The sequence below is a fragment of the Arachis ipaensis genome, chromosome B8, assembly GCF_059453495.1.
Source record: "Arachis ipaensis isolate K30076 ecotype BB chromosome B8, ASM5945349v1, whole genome shotgun sequence".
NCBI classification, from domain to species: domain Eukaryota; kingdom Viridiplantae; phylum Streptophyta; class Magnoliopsida; order Fabales; family Fabaceae; genus Arachis; species Arachis ipaensis.
Window position 1 is genome coordinate 117,527,868 of NC_142443.1, and position 24,895 is coordinate 117,552,762.

At 32.8% G+C, this 24,895-nt stretch overlaps 2 protein-coding genes across 6 annotated transcripts; one reads left to right on the forward strand and one right to left on the reverse strand.

Annotated features, from left to right (window-relative positions):
* The first annotated feature begins 452 nt into the window (after positions 1–452).
* On the forward strand, positions 453–2,460 carry LOC107613830 (Thioredoxin superfamily protein). The gene is made up of 2 exons (XM_016315996.3): positions 453–791; positions 1,985–2,460. The coding sequence occupies exons 1-2, from the start codon at positions 647–649 to the stop codon at positions 2,236–2,238; spliced, it is 399 nt and encodes a 132-aa protein (XP_016171482.1). The 5' UTR covers positions 453–646; the 3' UTR covers positions 2,239–2,460.
* Positions 2,461–13,339: 10,879 nt separating this feature from the next.
* On the reverse strand, positions 13,340–15,202 carry LOC107612199 (uncharacterized). 5 transcript variants are annotated; one of them, XM_088497270.1, is made up of 3 exons: positions 15,094–15,202; positions 14,184–14,413; positions 13,340–13,817 (listed from the first exon to the last, which is right to left on the reverse strand). In XM_088497270.1, the coding sequence occupies exons 2-3, from the start codon at positions 14,271–14,273 to the stop codon at positions 13,398–13,400; spliced, it is 510 nt and encodes a 169-aa protein (XP_088353396.1). In that variant the 5' UTR covers positions 14,274–14,413; positions 15,094–15,202; the 3' UTR covers positions 13,340–13,397. The 5 variants fall into 5 exon arrangements, with proteins under 5 accessions (XP_088353396.1, XP_088353397.1, XP_020965332.1 ...); XM_088497271.1 differs by having other exon boundaries at positions 14,184–14,409; positions 15,094–15,197; XM_021109673.2 differs by lacking the exon at positions 15,094–15,202 and adding an exon at positions 14,538–14,711 and having other exon boundaries at positions 14,184–14,409.
* Between the last annotated feature and the right edge of the window lie 9,693 nt (positions 15,203–24,895).

Sequence of the window (24,895 nt, forward strand, 5' to 3'; positions counted from 1 at the left end):
AATAAATTTTCATTTATGAGTTAATTAGCCGTTAATTAACCGGATCTTACATTATATATGTTATTAATTAATATTTCATAGTATCAATTATTGATAGAAATTATTAATAAATTGACTGAAGAACAAATATAATTAATTTTTAATTTTTACTTGACTAATTTAATTAAAAAATAGAACAAATTTAAAAAATATCTCAATTTTAAGAACTAATTTCACTATTATTTCTGTAAATAAACCTTTAGAACTCATATAAAGAGTTTGTATGTTTTTATATTGTAGATAATTAAATAATCCTTTAAAATTCTTTTAGAAGAATTTCAAGTATATTAAACATATTAATATTGTAATAATTTTAATTATTTTAATTATAAAAAATATATGTAATATATATTAATCAAAATTAACCGTTAGAATTATTAAAATACAGTTATTCGGTGTACATGTGAAAACTTTCCAATCCTTTTAAACTCTACTCGTCATTTTTTAACCTCTGTGCAGCTATTCAGCTGAACCTGGCCCGAATCTTATACGAGATAACTAGATAAGACACATATATAAGGAAAGGTGACGCATTCAAGAAACGCATCATATTCAATTCCTCTGTGATTGTTTGCTTCTTGTTATTCTGTGTTTGCAGAGTTGAAAGATGCCGCTGAAGGTGTTGGAGGCCACAGTTTCGAGCTTTGATGGGGTCTTTGAGAAGTTCCGATCAGAAACTTCCAACAACAAAGCCAATCTCATCCTGTTCTTGGCTGATAAGGACCCTGCCACCTCTCTCAGCTGGTGCCCTGGTATGCTATTATTATTCCTCTTCTTTTCTTTTCTTTTTTCTTCTTTTTTTTTTTTATCCGGCGGTCTTTCCAGTTCGTTACCAGATTATGAATTTCATATAACATACTTGTGTTCAACCCAGATGGAATCTTTCAAAGAATTGTAATTGTTTTGTATTTTGTGTACATTCTTTTATTAGGGAAATCTTGAATTTCGTACACACCGATCAAATGTAAAACATAAAAAATAAAAAATAAATCGTGCATTCATAATGCACCGTTTTCCATCTATGGAGCATTTGACACTAGTGAGAATTCTCAGCACAGTAGAGGGAAGTCCTAATAGGTAGAGAAGAAGACAGAATCTTTTAAACCCTAAACCCCCAAAACTGGGAGAAGATATTTTTCTGATTGCTGGGGAAGAAAAGATGCTTTTTGCTTATGGTAATGATCACTATTCGTCATTTACCAATTTAAAATTTAAGATAAAACAAAACAAAATATGTGTTACTATAAAGCATTTGACACCATCGGTGAGAATTCTCAGCACAGCAGGAAGTCGTAAAGGGTTTTTAGTAAGATGTGCCTTTAGGGCACAAGTTAAAGTTATCAATTAAAGTTTTTATAGAAAAAGATGCAAAGTTGAATTTCTATGGCATTGGATATGAATTTATTAAAATAAAAGGTTTGAAAATTTCTTCTAATAGTAACCTTAACATGCTCTTAGGGCACAAAATAGTTAAATCCAATCCTAAAAATGGTAGAAAAAGACAGAATCTCTTAACCCCCAAAACTGGGAGAAGATATTTTTCTGCTTGTTGGGGGAAGAAAAGACTTTTTGTTTATGGTAGTGATAAGTGATTTTCCATTTACCGATTTAAATTTTTAAGATTAAACAAAATAAAGCCAAGATCAGATTATGTTGCTTAGACAAGGTAGATTTCCAAGTTCCAACAAATTCAGGCAGTAGCAGAATTCATGAATGGTGAACACTCACATGCAGTTATTTTCATGTGAAGTTAATAGTTGAGAGTCGTTAGATAATAATTTAGTCAAACATGTCAAATTATCTAACAGTTTTCAACTAATAGCTTCGTATGAAAATAATTGCATGTGAGTTTCTACCTTCATAAATATATATGACTGGTGACCTAGTGAAGTGTTGTATGTATCATTAGAATTATTCTTTTTAATATTTGATTCCGTATTCCTAGATTGTGTGAGAGCTGAGCCTGTGATCTACAAGAGGCTGGAGGCCTCACCCGACAATATTGGGATTCTGAAAGCTTATGTTGGGGACAGGCCAACATGGAGGAACCCGCAGCATCCGTGGAGGGTGGATTCCAGGTTCAAGCTTACTGGCGTGCCTACGCTGATCCGTTGGGAGAATGATGTGGTGAAAGGTCGCTTGGAGGACCATGAGGCCCACCTTGAAAACAAGATTGAAGCTCTTCTTAGTGACAAATGATTGCTTTATTTAGTTGGTATACCATATGATTTAATAACACCATCAAGTTCACTCTTTATCAACTTGGACTAGTTGCTTTGCTGCTGAACAAAATAATAGATGGTTCTAATGGTGGAAATCTTAGTCAAATTTGATAAACTCGTAGTGAGTGGTTCTCATATAGTGCTTATGGTTATGTTGTTGAATTTGAGCTTCAATGCTATGCTAAATATTGGCTAATCATCCATGAGACTCTTCCTGCTCTGCGTGGAAAATCTTTCTGAATTTGAAACTGCTACATAAGCATAGTCAATAGTTAGTGTTCTGAATTTGTTTCATGATAAGCAAGTACAAAAAGAGTGCGATATTGAAGACAGAGATAGAGATAAAGATGAAGACATAAATGATTTTGGCAGTAAGTTTTAACATTCGCACTGCCGCTAGAAGTTGTGCTGCCTCTTCCATCGGGGATTAGTTGGAAGTTGAAACAATGTTAGCCACCAATATTTAGCATTTTGTTTTTATTGTACCCACTTTTCAGTTTTCAACTACCAAAAGTGTTACTGAATTCAATGTCTTTGTATTTTCATGTAACTCTTAGAAAACGTTTTCAAACACTCACAAGCATAATTGTGAGAATCGAAGCTCAACCAGCAAGTCACTAGTTGAATGGTTAACTCGGTTTTATATAAATAAAAAATAAGAAGGTAAAATACTAAATTGATCCCTTTACGTTTGGGCGTAATCCTGTTTTGGTCCTTAAGGTTTAAAGTGTCCTATTTGAATCCAAAAAAATTTCATTTAAGTTCAATATAATCCCATTGTGAGGTCATTGTTAAATAATTAACTGAATATCCTACATAACAGTAGTACAAGAACAAGATTGATAATCTGAAGAACAAATACAAGCTCCGGAGGCACAAAATCAACAGTAGATGTATCAATATATTTATTTATTATTTTTTCTTACAATTTAAATGAAATATTTTATAGAACTAAAGAGAATGATAAATAAATGTATTGATGCATTTACGGTTGATTTTGTACCTCTAGAGTTTGTACTTGTTCTTCAAATTATCAACCTTGTTCTTGTATGCTGTTATGTAGGACATTCCGTTAATAAATTAATCAAAAACTTAAAATTAAAATTTGAAATACACTTCTTCACTAATATTTTAAGAATAATCAAGCCATTCTAAAATAATATAGAACAAAAATAATATAAAATCAGCAGCTATTTTATAAAAAAAAAATAATTTGTGACCAATTTGTCGATATAATTAAATAATTATATAAAATTTTATTATTTTTCTCTATCATAAGTATTTTTTATTTTTTATTTTCTTATATTAAAATAACTATTATTTTTAAATTTTAATAATTTATTAATTAGTTTATACCTATTATATTATTATCTCTTATAAGTATTTATTAAAAAATAATATTAATAAATATCATATAATTATAAAAAAAATAAGTAAATTTATAATTAATTTAAAAATGATTGAATTTATAATTAAAATTAAACTAAATTAATAGAAGTAAACTATTTGATAAAAGATTTTTAGATGTATTATAATTTGTATACATATTAACAAGAAGCATGACAAAATGGTGGTTGTTCATACATGCTACATTCTTAATTAATCGAGACGGGTTCAAATCTAAGCGGAAACATTTTGGAATTTACCCGAGTAGTTCGCTTGGACCATTATCACCGGATTTGACCTATTCATTTTGGATTTGATTGGTTTGTACTGGTTTTTTATCTAAGTGGTTCGATTGGATAATTTTTATCGGATTTGACCGGTTTTTACTAGTTCATATAGGTTCTTTACCCGAGTGGTTCAGTTGGACAATTATCATTTGATTTAATCGGTTCACTCCGGCTTTGGTTGGTTTACACACGGTTTCACTTCGAGTTTGACCAGTTTGTATCGGTTCTTTATCTGAGTGGTTCGGTTGGACTATTTTCACCGGGTTTGACCAGTTCATACCAGTTCTTTACCTAAGTGGTTCAGTTGGACCATTATCACCAGATTTGCTTGGTTTTTATTGGTTCATACCGGTTCTTTATCCGAGTTGTTTGGTTGGACCATTTTTACTGGGTTTGATCGATTTTTACCGGTTCACTCTGGTTTTGATCGGTTTCCTCTGAGTTAGACAGGTTTGTACTAGTTCTTTACACGAGTGGTTCGGTTGGACCATTTTCACCGGGTTTGACTGGCTATTACTAGTTTACTCCGAGTTTGACCAGTTCCTACCAGTTCTTTATCCGAGTAGTTTGGTTGGACCATTTTCACTCGGTTTGACTAGATATTACCAGTTCACTCCAATTTTGACCATTTTTCACCGGTTCACTTCGATTTTTATCGATTTTGATCGGTTTTTATCAGTTCACTACGGTTTGATTGGTTTGATTAGATTCTTTACCCAAATTGTTTGGTTGGACCATTTTCACCAAGTTTGACTAATTTTCATTGGTCCACTCTGGTTTTGAATGATTTCCATTGTTTCACTCTGGTTCTTATCGATTTTCACCAGTTCACACCGGTTTTGACTGATTCGATTCGATTCCTTACCTGAATGTTTCGGTTGGACGATTTTTACCGAGTTTGATCAGTTTTCACCAGTTTATATCGGTTCTTTACCCGAGTGGTTCGGTTTGACCATTTTTACCGGTTTGTAGGTTTGTACCGATTCTCTACCCAAGTGGTTTGGTTGGACTCTTTTCACCGGATTTGATTGGTTTTCACCGATTCATTTCGTTTTTGACCAGTTCGTACCGGTTCTTTACCCAAGTATTTTGGTTGGACCATTTTCACCAGGTTTGACTAGTTTTTACTGGTTCGTATCGGTTCTTTACCCAAGTGGTTTGGGTGGACTATTTTTACCAGGTTTGATCATTTTTACTGGTTTCCTCCAGGTTAGACCGGTTTGTACCAGCTCTTTACACAAGTGGTTCAGTTGGACCATTTTCACTAGGTTTGACTAGTTTGTACCGATTCTTTATCTGAGTGGTTCGGTTAGACCATTTTCATCAGATTTGACCGATTTTCACCAATTCATATTGGTTCTTTACCTGAGTGGTTTTGTTAGACCATTTTAACTGGGTTTGACCAGTTTTTACTGGTTCACTCCGGTTTTGACCGTATTCATCATCAACGTTACTCCTACTATGACTACACCTTGTATCTATCTTCAAATCCACACTCTTGGTTCATATGGTTCCACAAGGGAATTTCTCTATAGTTTCCCAAGTAGTTCCAAGTATGGTTTCAAGAGTTCGGACCAATAGAAGCAATTTTTTCGAAGGAAGCTAATATGACTTATGAATATTTTAAAAACAAAACCTCATTTTTAGATTGATATAAGCTGATTTTCTTCATTTCCATTATGGAAATATGCTGGATAATGACCTGGAAATATGACTCTGCAGGATATGAAGACACTCCAAGCGTGTAATATTTAATTCAAAACATAAAAGTAAAATGGTAGAATAAATTTGACCTTAACCTAATCAGTAAAAAGGGCCATTGATAATTGGATGACTATATCTAAAAAAAAAAAGCAGAACCCCTGAGCCAGAGTTTAGGATTTGAAAAAATATCATACGAGAAAGAGACTCGTTTCTTAGCCTATTAAAAACAAATGATGGCTGCCCTTGCAGCAATAACCTTAAAAGAAGAGATCCATAATTCCCTAAAAGCAATAAAAGCAGAACCATCAGATGAAGATGAAGAAGTTCAATCCAACCCAAAACTATACATACTAGACATCCAAGATCCATTTGTAGATTAAAAAAAAGTCCCAAAATCAGAAAAACAGACACCTGTCCAAAACCAAAAAAGAAGTGTCAAGACAGCTCAGAGATCAACAAAAGCACCGCATGCAGAAAACACCAAAAGTTCATCAGCAGAACACATCAACTCCAAGACAGAGTCTCTGAATCAGCCCACAAAAAGAGCAAACAGATTTGCAAAATCAGGGGTTAAATTGTAAAAGAATAAAGAGGATAGCCCGCTATAAAAGGGGAAGGGGGAGGGAGTTGTAAGGTATCCACATTTACATACAATCTCTCATACCCTGAAACACTTTTAATTAAATTCATCCATTAAAGATTTTAAATTAGTCATTTAGTCCTTCTGTCACTTTCGTTGCTAATGGCATCAAAATTTATTGATATGACACGTTAAGTGACACCACAACTGTAAAACCCGGTCAAACCGTAATTAATTAAATAATAAATTAAATAGGAGCAAATATTGTTAGAAAATCTAGCAATCAGAATTTGATAATTTAAATATGATATTTAGACTCAGTGAATTTTTCTGAGTCGGAAAACATAGTTTTCTGAATAAAAATGCGCACTGAAAATTTGACCGGTAGTACCGACTGCAATCTGTCCAATACTGTGGCTGAGAAAATTAATTAGAAGTGAATAGTTTTAAGAAATAAGAATTTATAATTTGGGAAGATAAAAATATTTAAAATACGATTTAAAACTCTAATCTTAGAGGCTTTGGCCCAAAATTGGGCCAACAGACTAAACCAAGTGAACCGGGCCCAAGTGGGCCCAAGACCCAACATGTATAAACATTAATTATGAGCATTTCAGCTCATTTACCCTAAAAAAAGAGGGTAAGGGCGCTGAAATGGAGAAGAGAGGAAGAAGAGAGAAAATCCTAACTTCATCAAACTTCAAATCATCATAACTTTCTCTCCAAAACTCCGATTGACGAGCCGTTTGCGACCACGCGTCACTCTTCTAATCCTTTATAATTCTATCTAAGTTTTGTGGTGAATAATCTACTGTCCTCTGCCCAGTTTTTGTTTCTCTCTTTAAATTCGAATTTGGTTTGGGTTTTGAGGAAATCTTGTGATTTTGGTTGTTTAGGAGTGCTCTAGTATGAGCCATTGGTGAGTTTCGTCAACCAATTTCGTGGATTAAGGTAAGAAACCACCCTCGTGATTTATCAATTTCATGAACCCTGGGTTGATTATAAGTGTGAAAATTGATTATGTTAGAGTATTTGGTGATTTTGGTGCACAATTGGAAGATTGATATTGCTTGAGGAGCTTTGGAGAGGCTTGGAGCTAAGGGTTGGTGGAGACTCTCAAGAAGAAGATCAATTATTTTGGCTACAAGAGGTACGGTTTAAGTTTCATTTAAGTACCGTGTGGTGTGATGAGAATTCTTAGGCTAGATGCCCTTAGGATTAAGTTTGGATTGTGTAAATGGTTGGTACTAATATGCATAGTTGATATGTAATGTAAATTAATGATTGGGTTGAGAATTGTGTGAATTTGTATGTTTGGTGTGTTGAGAATTTGATGAATTGGATAATGAATATCGGTTTGTGGAATATGTATTTAAATTGTGAATTTGGGCCGGAGGCCGTGAATCTTAGGCCGGAGGCCAAAAAGAGGTAAGTAAGGTAAGTTGATGTGTGTATTGTGTGATGATATAAGAGATTGGATGGACTTTAGATATTGAATGTGTGAATAATTAGTTTGGTCATTGAATAATATGGTTTGAGGAATTGAGGTGTGGAATTTGATAGTTTTGGGTGAGATTATGTAGATGAGGTATGTTTGATTTTGGTTGAATGTAATTATGTGGATGTGGTTGGGTTGTGGCCATTTGGATGAGTGAAAATGAATTTGGCTTGTGAACATTGGAAAAATTGGTAATTTCTATTTTTGGGTACAAACTGATTTTTGACCAATTTCGGCAGTGTGTAACTCGGTCTTCGGAGTTAGGAATTCTTCAAAATTAGATTTTTATGAAATTTTATTCAACGATCTTTCCAACGGTTCAGAAATGGTTAAAAAAGGAATTTTGTAGAAGAAGTTATGTGTGGCGGAAGTTTGAGGTTTAAAAATAAAATTCTGCAGCTTTTTCAGACTTAGTAAAATTTTTAAGAAAACGTACTCCGACGCGCACGCATCGCCGATGCGCACGCGTCATTCACGATTTTACTCTCTCACGCATGCACCTAGTCGACGCGTACACGTCAATGTATTGATGCAAGTGCCCCGTAGAAAATCCAGAGAGTTGCGCTGGTACTGTACTGGGTTTGTGCGAGGAGCGCAAAACGCACCCACATGTACGTGTCACTGACGCGCACGCGTCGCGCTACCTTTCTGCTTTCCATGCGTGCACATGGACGACACTCACGCGTCACTTCCTTTTTCGCTTTCCACGTATGCGCATAGGTGACGCGCACGCATGACCCAGTTTTCAGCAAAAGTTGATTTTGAGTTTTTAAAACCGAATTTCAGACTTTTAAGCTTCCATTCTCACCCTTTAAGTCTTAAAGCCTTATAGAGGCCTAGAAATGAGAAGGGACTAGGAAGGGTGGTAGCTTGAGGGTGAAGTAAAGGGAGAGTAATGATGAATTATGATTAATGATGACTGTATGAGTTGCTGAGAGTGATGATGTAAGTGCATTGTATGCCGTGAGCCAAAGGACTATATTTAATAATGATTATTGGCTTGTTATGGGTTATGTTATGAGCCGGATGGCTATGATAAATATTGATTTATGGCTGGAAATGAAAATATGGCTTTGAATGATTGTTTATCTTGAGCTCTCTTTCTCGAAAGTGCGACCCCAGAGAGATGAAGGAAGGTGAGGATCCCCTTCCTTGTTCCTCCTGGTATTGTAAAATCGCCCCCAGCGAGATGGTGGGAGGTTAGGATCCCCTCCTTGGTTCTTCCTGGGCATATGAGAATGTACCTCTTGGGTAGATGCAAGGGTTGTGGTTGCGCCCCACTTGCTCCAGGTTGGTTAGCATAGAGGCTCCCCGGATGGATGCAAGGGTTATAGTTTTGCCCCACTTGCCCCGGGTTATGACGAGTGATGTATAAAATGTGCAGTCCTGTGATGTATAAGTGACGATATGGTCATGATGAATGATTATGGAATGTTATGAATGAATATGAAATGATTATCTGAGATACGAGTTTCCCTGGATGAAAGCAGTAACTAGCCACCACGTGCTCCAAGTTGAGACTCGATACTCTGCTGATCCTATGTCGTAAGTGTGGTCGGACACTGCGAAAGTTCTGGATGAGCTCTCCCCCGTGGATAAAAACCAATGTGGGTGTTGTATGACTATGATTATGTTTATGTTTATGATTGAGAATTACTTGAGTTGGGATGCACGACAGAGGGACAGTCCAATGGTTAGCTACCAAGACTTGTCGGGTTGGCTTTATAACCGACAGATGAGACTCATCAGTCATAGGGCAGGCATACATCATTTGCATATGTTTGAATTGTTTGGGTTTTCCTATTTGTTTTGGATTGCTATATCATATATGCTATGTTACCTAATTATGTGCTACTTGTTCTACTTGTACTTTAATTGTGTATTACTTGCTTGTATTGCTTGTGTTTGTACAACTGAGAGGTCCTTCATGCTAGTGTCGGCGGACGCTGAGGGTTGTTCTTGATGAGATGAATTGCTGATATAATTGAACAATGATGATGATTATTGAATGAGATAATTTGAGCTCCCTGGGTAGACGCAGTGAAGTGATTTCACTTGCTCCAGGTGAGGATATGAGGTAACGATATAGAATTGCTGAGACAAAATAACTGGTGATGATGGTTTGGCTTATGATTCTGATTCTGATTTGTTGGAGAGTTAGAAAGTTGGGAAGCATGAAGAATATGAATTAGATTTAGCATTCTCTTATGACAGTGCCTGTTTATGGATTAGCGAGAACATAGGGTGAATATTTGGTGAAAGAAAGTTTATGATGCTTAGTGAGTTTTTATTGCAATGCATTGTATTTATTTGGAACTTTTACCATACTGGGAACCCATGGGTCGGATGTTCTCATTCCGTATATATCTCTTATTTTTCAGATACAGATCCAGGTGCTCAAAAGTGAGCTGTGGTTCATCTGAGAGAAGGCGAAGATCTTTATATTCTCTACTTTATATTTGCTTAGAATCTCTTCACCTTTATTTTGAAAAGCTTTATTATGTATTGAACTCTTCTGAACTTGCCTATAGAGGCTCTTATGTTTCTTTTGGGAGATATTAGGAGATACTGTTGTCAACTACTTTCATATTGTACTGTAGTTGGCCTAAACTTCGCGGGTCGCGACTCGCGACTAGTAGCTATTTACTTATATTATATATCTATATACTGTCCTTTTCTTATTCTCCTTTATGCCTTTAGCTGTATATCGCTTTCGACTTCACGTTTTATCTTTTAGTTGTCGATACTTGAGTGATACGACTTCGCGATTTTATTTTTACTCTTTTCAGGCTTCTCGATTAATACTCCTTTCAATCTTACTTATAGTTATGTATTAAAAATTCTCCTTAAGAGTCGTACCACCTTATTATCATTGACTTATGACTCGAACATAAGGATTTGAATATTAGGGTGTTACAACAACACATACCTAGTAGTTCTAATTAGCGGCTAACATGATAAGTTTATAAAACTATATCAAATCAACCTCAAATTGAGGGATTTCAATGTCTCAAGTTCTTCCCTTAATTAAGTTTTGATTTAATCTAATTTTATAAACTTATCATGTTAATAGTCAATTAAGATTCCTATATATGTGTGTATTGTAATATCACTTAACATGTCACATTGACAAATTTTAATATTGTTAACAAAGAAAATGACAGAAAGACTAACACAATTAATTTAAAATCTTTAAATGACGAATTTGATTAAAAAAATCTTTTAAGAACTAATTTAAAAAACAAATGATCTTTTAATGAATTTGATTATTTATCATTTTAAATTATTATTTAAACATAATAATTTCATAAGGTGGTCCTTCACTCTCTATTGTCTAGTTTAACTCCTTCAAACCCATCAAATAAATCTTGTTGACAAATAATTTGTTTAATATATGTTTCCAATATAGTGGCAGGAACTGATCATTATCAATCATTTGGCTAATGTTAATAGTATACAAATTAGCATACTTAATATTATATTATATTATATTTTATACACTACACTTTCTCTTTATATATTAAGTATTTGAATGTTATAATTGTTGATTATTTAACACTTTTGATTTGTAATTTACTTAGATATAATGTTCAGAATTCGCTTTTAGAGCATTGTATTTTTAATAAATTTAAGAAAAATAAAAAAGATAATTCGCTCCTGACAAATTCGTTTTTCAAAAATTAAAAAAATAAGAAAAAGACCATTTGCGCTCTATGAATTTACTTTTTAAAAATTAAAAAAAAATTGTTCCGATGAATTCACTTTTTAAAATTTAAACAATTTGCTCTATTATATGTTAGACTATGTAGAGATTTTTATTATTGTCAATAATTTACAAGATTTTTTTGGTTTTATTGATTTTTTGGTGTTAAAAATCCGAGATATCATATATTAAAAATGACGTGCGGTTGATCTTGAGAGATACACATACAATAACAGATATCATGACAAAAGACTGCAACGAGGATCCTTTCTTTTCTTCTTAAGTAGAGTTTCCGTTATCTTAAAAGGAGTTTAAAAGTAGTATTCAACAAGATTGTCTTTCTTAAACAATTTTTTATTTATTTTTTTAGTTGTTGTTTATTTTCTTTTCAGTCAAAAAAAATTAATTTTCTCTATTAAATTCTATTTGTCTTTGTATCTATGAAAATCACCAATAATTTTTATTTTTTGGAATTTCACCTCCCAACAAATATGTAATTTTTGTTTTTCTGTTAATGTATTCTCCTTTATTGAAAGGGAATTAGTAAAGAGTCAAGTTGGGAGAAAAACAAAGATTGTAACAAAATTTTTTAAGAGAAATGTGCATTGTACATGATAATTTTTATTCTTTTAAATATTTTTTTTATCTAATTTTTTTGTTTATCATAATATTTAATGGTGTTGCAGATTGGATCAGATTGAATATTGTCAAAATCTCGATCTAATCCACATTAAATTTATTGGATCGGATTCAATATTTATATTTTTTAAACTTGGATCTTATTCATACATTTACGGATTGGATATAAGATATTAGATATATTTGTAAAATAGAAAATATATTTAAAAAAACTTATTTCTTAAAAAAAAAATAATTCACTCTTTTAAACATGTTTATTCTTAAAATATTATTAAACCAACTTTCTTAAATAATAAAAATAAAATAATACAACATATATAAATACTAATTATTAATTAAAATATAACATAAATCATATATATTATTTATTTATTATTTGATGTAGATATGTAAATCAAATATGTAGATATAGATATGATATCCACAGTCCGATCTAATTAAAATATGGATCGAATTCGATCATTATGCGGATTGAACTATATTAACAAATTACAGATTAAAGTCAATAAATACCGTAAATTTATGAATATTCTTATCTATGAACACCTTTAATAATATTATTCTTCTAGTTAATTAATAAGTATTTTTACTTATATATGATTGAATAGCTTTCTCTTTTTACATTAAAAAAATGTAAAAATATTATAATGATTGTTGGGAGGAGACAATGAAACACTAATCAAGAATTGGTTATTATAGTGAGCATGAAAATGAAGCCATAAACATTTCTAACAAATGAAAAAAGTTACTTGTACTTTTATTAGAAAAGTTTCTTGTCCTTTTTTTTTTCTTTTTCTTTTTCTTTTATGCACATCAAGCTGACACATTCTTTTTTATTATTGGATGAAACATGAATTTTACATTTCATTCATTAATGAAAAAAGCTTCTCTGGTCAGTGTATGAATAAAGATTAATATATTTATAAATTATAATTACTTAATTTGTTTGGGCTTCAGTACTCATAAGACTTACAAAATTAAGGGGAAAAAAATTGGCAGCGGAAATAGTCTGGACTTTGAATATATATATATATATATATATATATATATATATATATATATATATATATATATATATATATATAACATGACTTTTATGATCTTCCTATTCTTGAATTTCTGGTATTCTTATAAAGAAATCCATATGCAGCTCATATTCAAAGCCAAATACAGCAAAATTAAAGTATTCTTCAATTACATATGCTATCAAACTTATCTAAATTCACTCAATGCTAATGCTAATGCATTTGCCACTAAATTTTAATATCATGTAAATAAAAATAAAAGTAGGAATTTGCAATCTATGATAGTGATAATATTATTAATACATGAACAACATTCAAGTAACCAAATAAAGGGGACCATAGTTATGTGAATTAGCATGGTTTCCTTGGTGAAGTGACATATAAGGTATCTCACTCTCCTTTCTCTTTGTGCCTTTAGAGAAACTTGTTAATGGGCCAGAATAGTAAGATGTTGAACTCCATTTCTTCCCTTCATCAGTGTTTTTGTTTTGTGTTATTGGACCAGAAACATGCCCATGATGCTTTTCACTACTATAATAAGCATTTGACTTAGTACTTTTATTTTTGTTCTCAGATTTCAACCATGAAACCAATGAATTCTTCCATGATTTCTTTCCCTTCTTGTTCTTCTTATTCTCTCTGAATTTTCCTCTTGATTCTTCAGGGTGCACTAATGATGATGAACAACTCTTCAGTTTTGCTTCCTTCCCATATTGTCTTGCTTCCTCCAAGAACTATATATAATCAAAAGAAAAATAATATAAAGTTAGAAAACATGTTATTCATGATATAACCCAAATAAACCTCCTAAGAAAAATACTAATAAATGCCAAAATATTTTGCAGCATGTTTATTGTGATAATCTAACTCAAAAGTTCACCTAAATCATAAAACAGTAAACTCGATCCAGAGATGTAGATGTTTACACTTGTAACAATTTTCAGGTTATCTTAAAAAATTTGATAATTTTATGAGTAACTTTATCAATTAAAACATATATGTTGAAATCTTCAATATATCCAAAATCACATAATCATATACATTAATATATATACAAAATTAAACTAAGAATGAAGCATATATATATATATATATGTTACCTGAGAAAAATCCTCTTGTAGATCAAATCCATAGTCGTCATAGTGATGATTTTCTTCATATCTTGGATGTGATTCATCAGAGTTCATCATTGTAAACAAAAAACTAATAAAAAACTTGAGCACAATCAGAAGAACTTCAAGAGAAAGATGAATTCAAAAATTTTCTAAGGTTGATGGTTGCCAACTTGGCTAGAAAGCTCTTCCTTGAGTGTGCTGCTTCCTCATCCTACCTAACAAGATTTATGTCATATAGTGGAAAGTAGTAGTCCTTCAACATAAAATAAAATAAAATAAAATAAAATTAGCTTCTAACTTATACAGCAAATTTAATTCACATGGGGTTGGAAAATTTACCATCTTTGATCACAAAAAGCAAAGTTCAACAGCTCCTCAACAAGACATCACAATCACAAGGCCAGTTTATGGAGAAATGACAGAAACACTCATGGTGGTGCAATTATATTAAGAAATTGATGTGATTTAGAAGGTGCAATTATATTATATAAATATGTGTGAATGGATATTATATATATTATTGTCTTATATATAACATGTTTCCTAGTACAACAAAATCAAGATTCATCAACAGACCAAACTGTTAGGCTAATAATGCCAATAAGAAAATGGTAAAGATTTAAGGAGACACTACTCATATTATTTATCATTATGAATAAATATAGAGAACTAATTTTTAACTAGTCGGTATTAACTAATTATTTTATTGTAAAATTATTTTTAACCTTATTTCTTTATAGAATTTAGGGTTTAGAGTTAGAGTTTATGGAAATTAAGGATTTAAAATTTAATATAATTTAAAAAAAATTGGTTATATTGACTGAGAAAAATTGACTTCTTAGTTAATTTCAATTATTATTAAGATTAATCATATACTATAAATAATTAAACTTACCATTCAAGGTAGAATTGAAGATCAACAAACAAATTGGAGAGAAGATTTAAATTTTTGAAAGGAACTTGGCATCCTTATTAGTTATTTCCTTGAGAGGAGGTTAGGTAACATCATTATAGTAAATCAATTTATTTTCTCTCATGGGGCCATTATATATATATAATGGCCTCCACTTCACTTTCGGTTAGCTTTTTTAATGGGGTTAGCTTTTTTAATGGGAAAAAACTAGTTTTCAAAAGGAGTTATTTAAAAAAAAAAAAAAAAAACAATAGTTTACACTGTTAAGGCATTCACAATGTTGAAGAGGGGAAAGAATAGGAAAATGAAATTAAACGAAAAATTGACCTTGACTTATATAGCCTTCACTCCCTTCAGATTTCAATGTACTTAAGGAGCTTTTTTTTTTTAATAATTGTATTCACTATTCTTAGATTGTCTTTCTTAATTCAACAATTAAAATTAGACAAATAATTTTGAGTTAATAGTCAATTTCGTCCTCGAAAGTGTCCTCGATTTTCATTTTCGTCTCCGAAAGTCAAAATTAATCAAAAACGTCCTCGAAAGATACCCGTGTTGATCACGTTCGTCCTTCCGTCTTCTCGGTTGATGAGATGGCAAACGGCCGCTTACGTGGCCCGTTAACTGCCAAGTTGGCCAACGCCAGGCTGTAGGATGTTGTTGCTGACAAGATAAGTTTTGGTTAAGCCATCAAATTAGTCCTTCGAGTTTGCAAACCCTAATCCTAACTCGAACGATAAATACATCGAGGTGATCACTTTCGGTGGCAGTAGAGGTAAGTAGGAGGCGTAATCCTGGCTGGCTGCATGGATGGAGAGAGGAGATGGTGGTTGCGGTGGCGGTTTGACACATGCATCGCACGACAGTCATGGATCCAGTGTTTCGATGCGAAGGAGGAGGGTGAATGCTCATGATGGATCATGTTTCTGTGGGCTGAAGACTGTGATTAAGAAATCTGGGACAGCTGAGAATCCGAATAGATTGTTCCATGCATGTCCAAGGTACCGGGTGAGTGATGGTAAAGGAAGTTAAAGCTTTTTCATGTTGTTATATGCTGTTGGGTGTTTTCTCATTTTTTTGTTTACTCGCATCTGAAATTGCAGAAGGGCAGTCACTGCAATTATTTTAAGTGGGTTGATGATGATGAATTTGAAGCAGTGGGTGTGTGTGGTACAAAGAAAGATGCAGGAGTTGATATGGATGTTGAAGGTGAGTATGATGAATGGAGGGTGAAGGTGGCATGGAAGTTGGCACTTTGGAAGTTGAAGTCAGAGCTTTGAAACTGCTAATGATTTTGCTGTTTGTAGTAGTTGTGATACTTTGTTGTTTCTTATGTACTTCTAAATGAACCCAATTATCCTCTATGAACATGTAATGATGTATTGAAATTGTTGAGTTGAATGGGAGTAGTTATTTGAAGTTGGAAGCAATTCACTGTCAAATGTGGATAATTTTATAAAATTTGGCAATTAATTATGTGTTTGCATGAATAATATTGATGCATAAACAAAATGAAGATAGTAAGTAATCTTAATAGCAACTTGTCATTGACATCTAATTGTCACATTGTCTTAATAGAGAAATAGCAGAACAAAGTCATAAAGTTCTTAACTGACAAATACATTGTTCATAGACTAAATTACCACACACAAAAGCAACAAACAGAATGTTGTTTCATACACAAAATGAGTCAACAACTACACATTCCTAACACATCAAACTTTGTCATCAGTCTTCCTTGGAGCCTTGAAGCATGGAGTAGGCACAAAGGTCATGAATTTTTCCAGCCGTTTAGCAGTTCCAGAACTTGTCCCCTTAATGGTCTCAGCAGAAAGAGCCACAGATCCAATTGTAATATGCTTAGGGGAGGACGTTAACCTTGCTTTTCTTTTGATCACTTGCAACTTAGGTGGCCTAGCAATCAATTGATCCTGTATGATCCAGTACCAGATGAATTTGTTACATGATTAGGCTACATTCATATTTTTTTAGGAGTGATGATAGATGATACTACCTTTAGGGGCTCCTGGGTTGGTGGGATGAATTCTGAGTCACTGCTGTCACTCTCTGAGTCAGCCTGAGTGGGTGATGGAAGGGAAGGCATAGGTGCCTCAGCTTCTGTACCAATATCAGTATCAGTAGGGGCAGCGTTTACTTCGGGTTCAGTACCTGCTGGAGCAGGGGTAACAACTGCCAATTGTAGCTGCATCTGCTTGGCATGTTCCTCAGCATCCACAGCCTTTTTCTTTGCGCACCCTCTTTTGTTGTGTCCAACTTCACCGCAGTACATGCACCGGATTGGGTTGTATTTTCTTTTCATTTTTGTCTTTGACCCACTCGGTTGTTCTTCTTTGTCCCTTCTTCGCTTCTTTGTTGGCCTCCCAGGTTTAGGCTTCACTGGGGGTGGGACTAGTGCTGGATGTAGCGTTTTTTCCCATAGATCTTGCCCCTTAACTGGATTGACATTAAAACAATAGGTACGCTTATATGCTTCCATCTTTAACCACTCATGGCAATATTCTTCAGGTCTCTTGTCATTCTTATCTTGTATTGCCGAAATTGCATGCATACACGGCATTCCTTTCAAGCCAAACAAATTGATACAGTTAACATACTATCATTAATGAAGACATTGTTAATTAAGTAAGGGAAGAAAATTGTTACCTGTAAGTTGTCAAAACCTGCAGGTGCATGTGTGCTTGCCCAGGTCAACCACCATATTCGTCGGCCAGCCATGTACTTCGTACAACTCCTCTTTTTCATCACCAGACCACTGAGGAGCCCAATGGCGGGACAGCACTGTCATAGCTTCCAACCTACTTTGCTGAACAGGAGGGAGAATTTCTTGGTAGTTCTGCAACTTCTTTCTGTTATCAACCATACTCTTCATGATGATTCTCCTAACTTCCTCAGCCAGGGTCAGGATAGGCTTACTCATTTCGTGTTTGATCTTTGCATTGAATGACTCACAGGCAATGTATCCCAGCTCCTTATAGTAACCCCTTACAAAAAATACATCAAGTGTGTCTCCCTCAACACCCATCAATACCTCTGTATTATCAGGTTCATAAATCATGTCTCCATCCTCACCCGTCCTAAACAACCCACCATGGTGAAAAACAAACGTCATGGGAGGACCCTCCATCTACAATGACAAACACGAAAACATCATAAACAAACATGACCGCCAACAACTGCTCTGTATCAATCACCACCTAGTACACCCAGTTGGTACCAATCAACCTTTAACCCAAAAAAAAAAACATGCAATCTCTACATCACTAAATTCAAACATCACTGACTATTGTCACAAAGCCATAGAGAGTAACACAATCTCATACACGAAAATGCTAAAACAACACTAATAAACCCTAAATCAGATGAACATTAACACCACCACAGTAACAATACACCACATCACAGAATAAGTAAGAAATCATATTATGAGTTCAATCCTTACCTCTCAACGTCTCAATGCCTTCTTTTACTAGCAATGCTGCTCCACTATAACATCTACTCTGCATTCAACGGCCAAAGCCTTTCCACTGTAATCGTCTAGCAGCACTAACGATCCTTGTCGGGGTGGTGCAGAGCTTCGTTCAAACGCTTAGAGCATACCTTGTGGGAGACGACACGTTTTGGAGCGAAAGACAGAGAGATGGTTGATATGAGACAGGGGTAAGGCATCGCAACGTTTCAAAACCTCTTCAGAAGACAATACGGCGACGTTTCAACGCTACTGGCTCACTCAACCAAAACGACGTCGTCCTGCTTCACTGCCAACTTGGCAGTTAACGGGCCACGTAAGCGGCCGTTTGCCATCTCATCAACCGAGAAGACGGAAGGACGAACGTGATCAACACGGGTATCTTTCGAGGACGTTTTTGATTAATTTTGACTTTCAGGGACGAAAATGGAGATCGAGGACACTTTCAGGGATGAAATTGACTATTAACTCAAATAATTTTGTTACCCTAATGTTGTACAAGTTAATAACATTTGTATTATAGTGAAAACGGAATATCACATTGTATAAATTAATAGGAAAAGTTACAAGGATATTTTCATATTTGATGGAATTCATCATGACCTCTTTTTTCAAAACATCATTTTAGTATTTTAGTATTAGTTAAATTTGAAGAAAGGACAACATATGTTTCTAAAGATAAGGGAAATTGAATTGAATTTTACCAAATTTTAAAAGAAAATGAATATAATTTACCGATAATCCAGGTTGGAATATTAAAAGGTCTTCTTTAGAAGCGTTTGCCACTCGAATATAAAACTTTGGTGTTTTTACATCATACGAAGTATATTAAAAAAAAATTGAGAGAGAGAGCAAAAACCATTTATAAACCTTATACCTTATAACTTGTTTGATAACTATGCTAAGTTTAAATTCTTAGGACCTAATTATTGCCTAAACTTAAAATTACATGAGCAATTATTAGACCAAAAATATTTAATTTACCATTTCAAAATGTAAAGTGCAGATCACACTTATAACACCACATGTAAGAGTGTTTCACCAACCAACACTACAAGAAGATTGAACCTCAACAGATTTAAGAGGTACAGGAGTATCAAAGCTTGAAACTTTCTTATAGCATTTACTACCAAAAGTACCAAGAAACTGGCAACATAGACACAAATGAGAAAATCATCCAAAAAAAACATGACACACTCTCCATGTCCATTATCATCTTCCAAACAAAGAAATAAGATAGGAAATGGAAGGAATAAGAATTTAATTAGAATACAAAGAAGGCACTCACCACGAATGAAAGAAGCCCTATGTGAGTATGCTGCATTCGTAAATTAGAAAGTTTAGGATAGACCATTAGAAAACTGTATAGAAAAGTAACCAACATCTACAACTATTCTCAGATACAGTTTACTTGTGTAAAAGCATATAATCACAATCCAAAAGTTAAATGAATAGATTAAAAAACAAATCACATGACGAAACATCATAACTAAAATCAATCTGACCTTAAAACAGACCACATAGAATTCCAACTTTCAGGATGCACTGCAGGAGCAGGAATAGCAAAACACCAAAATATTAAATCAAAATCAGTATCTCATAACATTAACTGACTTGTGCTATACTAGATAAAAGAACTTACAATAACTCATCGACAAACAAATCTTTTTCTGCTTCATGAACCGTCCTTAGGTGTAATCATGCTACAATATAGAAAGTACACATTGAGTCAATATCATGATAAAAACACATTTGGAAATGAGAATTGACAAGCATACAGTAGCAAGAATGAACAAAACAAAGGTTCAACACAAAAATTTTCTTCTTTTTGACCATGGTATCAATGATATGAGTTAACTCTTGCGCCTTTTTTTGTCTGCTAAAAAATGAATAAAGTGGATGCAAAAACAGCTATGTGAGTTTACTTTTGTTTTGTAAAATAATTAAACCTCAAAGGACCTTCAATTTATGTATGATAATTCTATGTATGTACGCTGCTAGACTTTTCACTTTCTAATTAATGTAATTCTGTTAACTATCAAAAAAGAAAAAACTCAAAGGAGAGAAGAAGTAAATAATTTACTTTAAGAGAGAGAGTCTGGTAATAAAAATTCTAATATAGATCAGATGATGTTGAAGTAAATAATTTACTTTAATCAAAATGAATTTAACCACAGTATAGATAAATAGCCATATAGTATCCAAACTTCAAATGTATTTATGCTGAAAAGTGATTGTTTAAAAGTGGTGAGGCTTTCAAATAACGAATAGGGAGTGAAACTTGTTTTGTATCACTCATTATTAATGCACTCTCTCTTTTAAGAGATTTTGGATTAGATTCTTTTAGATGTTAGAAAAAATAGAACAGAATAACTTATGAATTTACTCAAATGACTCTTATTAACTTAAATTTAGTGTGGACGAAAGAGGTCACGCTCAGAGTATTTTTAATGTTAGTTTTAATTTTAATTTTATTTTGTATATTATAAAAATATTTGTGAGATCATATATTATAAATAGTAATTTGAAATTCAAAGTGAAATTTTCTCCTTCAATATCTAGTCTTAGTTTCTTTAAAATTTTATATTATTTTTAATTATTTTATCAACATAATTATACGAATGATAAAATTTTATTAGTTTTTTATCAAAGTGATACCGTATCTCTAAAGTGATACCGTTTTTATTTTATATATCAATTCCAATGCGATTTCAATTCTAAATTAATTCACTTTTAAAAGTATCAAAAATAATACTCTAAAAAATTCTATTAAAAATGTTCTGACCGAACATTTTATCTCTTACAAAATAAAATTTCTCCTTCAGTAAAAAAAAAAAGGTATGACTTTTTGCAAGAGAAAAAATGACAACAAAAAAGTCTATCTAATAATACTTTAGTGTATCTCTACCAAAAAAAATATTTACTATAACTTAAATTCAAAATTCTTATTTAAAAGAAAAAAAGTTTGTCCCCCACTTCACCAATCCAATGTTGATAAATGTCTCACTGTTTACTTTATAATTGGAAAATATAATGAATTTTACTTCCCAAGAAATTTACTACTTACAGCTCAAATACGTATATTTTATATGGCAACATCATCACGTGCCTAACCACATGACCTTTCTGTCACCATTCCATTTTCACCAAATCCTAAGGTCAGAAAATGTCATAGTAGGGTGCACCCAAATAAAGGTTACACAATGGCCACATGATCCCAACTATATGCACCGAATCCCAAACTAGATTTTTCACCATTTTCACAATTCTTCTTAGAAAACATTTGAAGATACTTGACTCAATGCCACTGTTGAAATCTGATGATGAAAGATGATTAGTTAGCATATGAAAAAAAAAATAGCATATGAACTTTTTGGTTCTTTTTTTTTTCATAGTCAATTAATATTCACATACATTCTCTTTTATATTTTCAAGGCTCTAACTCCTTCTCACTAACCATCAATTTATAATTATTCTTTTTCGGTTTTAAGTCTATTCCTCTTCTAGCCCCCCTCAAATTCAAAGAATCTCTTGAAGTAATTTTGAGTTTACTCTTAAATCACTACAAAAAAAAAAGGTCTATGGTCACGGTAAAAAACCGTGACCATAGCTAGTAAAAAGGGTGACCATAGATCTATGGTCACGGTTTTGGACCTATGGTCACGGTTTTTTACCGTGGCCTATTCTCTCGTGGCCATAGGTCTATGGTCACGGTTTTTTTATCTATAGTCACGGTTTTTATGGTCACGGTTTCAATTTTCAAAATCTGATACTTTAGGCGACGTTTTTTCACCGTGACCATAGATTAATCTATGGTTACGCGTAAAAACCGTGACCATAGCCTTATCTATGGTCACGGTTTTTCGCCATGACCATAGCCTCTATGGTCACCCCACTTTAAAACCGTGACCATAGCCTTATCTATGGTCACGGTTTTCACTGTAGCCATAGCTTATCTATGGTCACCCCTCTTTAAAACCGTGACCATAGCCTTATCTATGGTCACGGTTTTTCGCCGTGACCATAGCTTATCTATGGTCACCCTATTTTTAAATGGTGACCATAGCCTATTTTGTTTTATGAAATCTAATTTTTTTTAAAAACATAATCACATCCCAAAATGATGATAATCACAAAATAAATCTAAGAATGAGAAATTCAATAAATCTAAATCATAAAAATTTTATTAAAAAATAAATATCCATTACAACACTAATCAAAATAAAGTGCAATTTATCCATTACATGTAATATCGGATAAAGTCTCTTATTAAAAAGTAAAGAATATTCGAAGTTGTTATAAACGGTGCCGCAGAAACTAGTCAACTCCTGTTGTCTTTACCAGTACGAAAAAATTATCCTGTACACAAAACAAAGCGAAAACAAATTTCAAGAGAAGGTAAAGAACATTCGAGAATAGGAAAACAAAATAATCAATTAACAAATACTAATCCTAAAAGAAACGAAAAGAAAAAAGCATTCCCTACATAGTTTATCTCCATCAAGATACAAGAACTTAGAACCCAATTGTATGAAAGTAATTAAATTATCCCAATAGAAAAATGAAAAAGAAAGTTTGCATGAAGACTCTAATTTTTCTTCTCTTAGTTGTACTTCAAATAATTAACACTAACACAACCAAATTCCATATAGCAGTCCTTGTTGTTTAATATGATTTCAATAAAATATAATAATCCGATGATGATAACTTTGTGTTGAACTATATATTAAGTATTCAATTTAATTCTAAAAGAATGCAACATTAACTTTTACCTATTTTGACACTCATAAATTACTAAGAATAACTTAGAACAATTTCAGTTATACATAAAAACTTATTAGAAGAAAGGAACGTACAACATTAGTGCTACACTGATACAATTTCACAAAAAACTTAAATTAAAACTAATTAAACCAATAACAACAAAAATAGGAGTTTCCTTGGACATTTCAACTTTCAGATCAGAACCCATTTCTTAGAAAAAGCCTTGATGCCAACAATATATGTAACAAAACAAACAAACAAAATTTGGATAAGAAAGAAACATTAAACAAATCGCATCAACATTCAATTTTTTCGTTAATTAATAGGTAACATCATGCATAATATCAGACCCTGGAATCTTAATTGAAGGATACCATTTAACTAAAAATCAATGTGAGCAAGCATCATAATGCCTTACAACAACACAATTAGGCGAAAAAAGGAAACAGAATATTCAGCACTTACATCATAAACCAACTTATGTTAGTAGATATTATTACATAAGCATAAGCATTCTAAGTAATACAAGCACTCGAACATAGTCTTTCTAACTCTTACCTATTTGTACGGACTCAGATTCACAAGGTCAAAACCACAAATCCCAGATCTCTGAAATCCCTTAACATGAGTCACCCCTTTTACACACAGAGACCAAACCCAAAAAGCTCAGATCTTTGACTATGGTAACACACAAAACAAAGAACCCAAATCTACCCAGTTCTCAAAAAAGTACACTTTTTATATAAAAAACAGAGAATGCTTTCTGGGTATGACAAATGTGAGTGTAAATCTGATAAATCTAAACTTTCAGTGGTGGTGGATGAGAATTGAGAAGAAGATTAACAGTTTTAACAACAAATACACACACATGATAATAGAAACTTGAATAAGCAAAAATATTTTTAACAGTTTCAATTCGATTAAAATAAAATATTGTTTTACCAAATCAACAGAATTCTTAATAATCAACATATTTTATAGCCATATAATTTTAGTAATTTTAAATTATTTATAAACCCTCAAAATTATTGTTTCAGTTAAGAAATCAATTTTAAGAAATCAGTTTAGAAATCCAGGCTTAATCTGTTTTTGGTTCATCAACCTCAATCTCCACAATTCACTAAACTTCTTTTCAACAACAATCAGAACAGCAAGGTTCTCAACCCATTCAATTTAGCGACCAAATTTATTGATAATATAACCAAAATTTACAACAAGCACTCATTCTCTATTCAGAAAACAATCACAATCAAACCATCATTACAATAATTCCAGACCCAGCACAAGCCTAAATCAATTCAACACTCAACACAATATTATCCAGTCAAATTAAATTAACATATCCAGTAACCAATGATTCTCAAACAAGTTTTCAACAATATCCAAATAAATCTCAATTCCACAACTAAATCAAGAAGTCAGCATAACCAAGAATTCGAGTAATTAATCACTTTCAAACAATTAAATCATTATTCATAAATCACAACCTCAAGTCAAAATCAGTCTCAATACCACACCAATCACATTTTTTTA

Bases quoted from the DNA above. Each gene is read 5' to 3' on its own strand.
- LOC107613830 (XM_016315996.3), top strand. From the start codon at position 647: ATGCCGCTGAAGGTGTTGGAGGCCACAGTTTCGAGCTTTGATGGGGTC. The intron at 792-1,984 runs GTATGCTATTAT...CCGTATTCCTAG, and splicing joins CTCTCTCAGCTGGTGCCCTG to ATTGTGTGAGAGCTGAGCCT.
- LOC107612199 (XM_088497270.1), bottom strand. From the start codon at position 14,273: ATGATGAACTCTGATGAATCACATCCAAGATATGAAGAAAATCATCAC. The intron at 13,818-14,183 runs GTAACATATATA...GATTATATATAG, and splicing joins TACAAGAGGATTTTTCTCAG to TTCTTGGAGGAAGCAAGACA.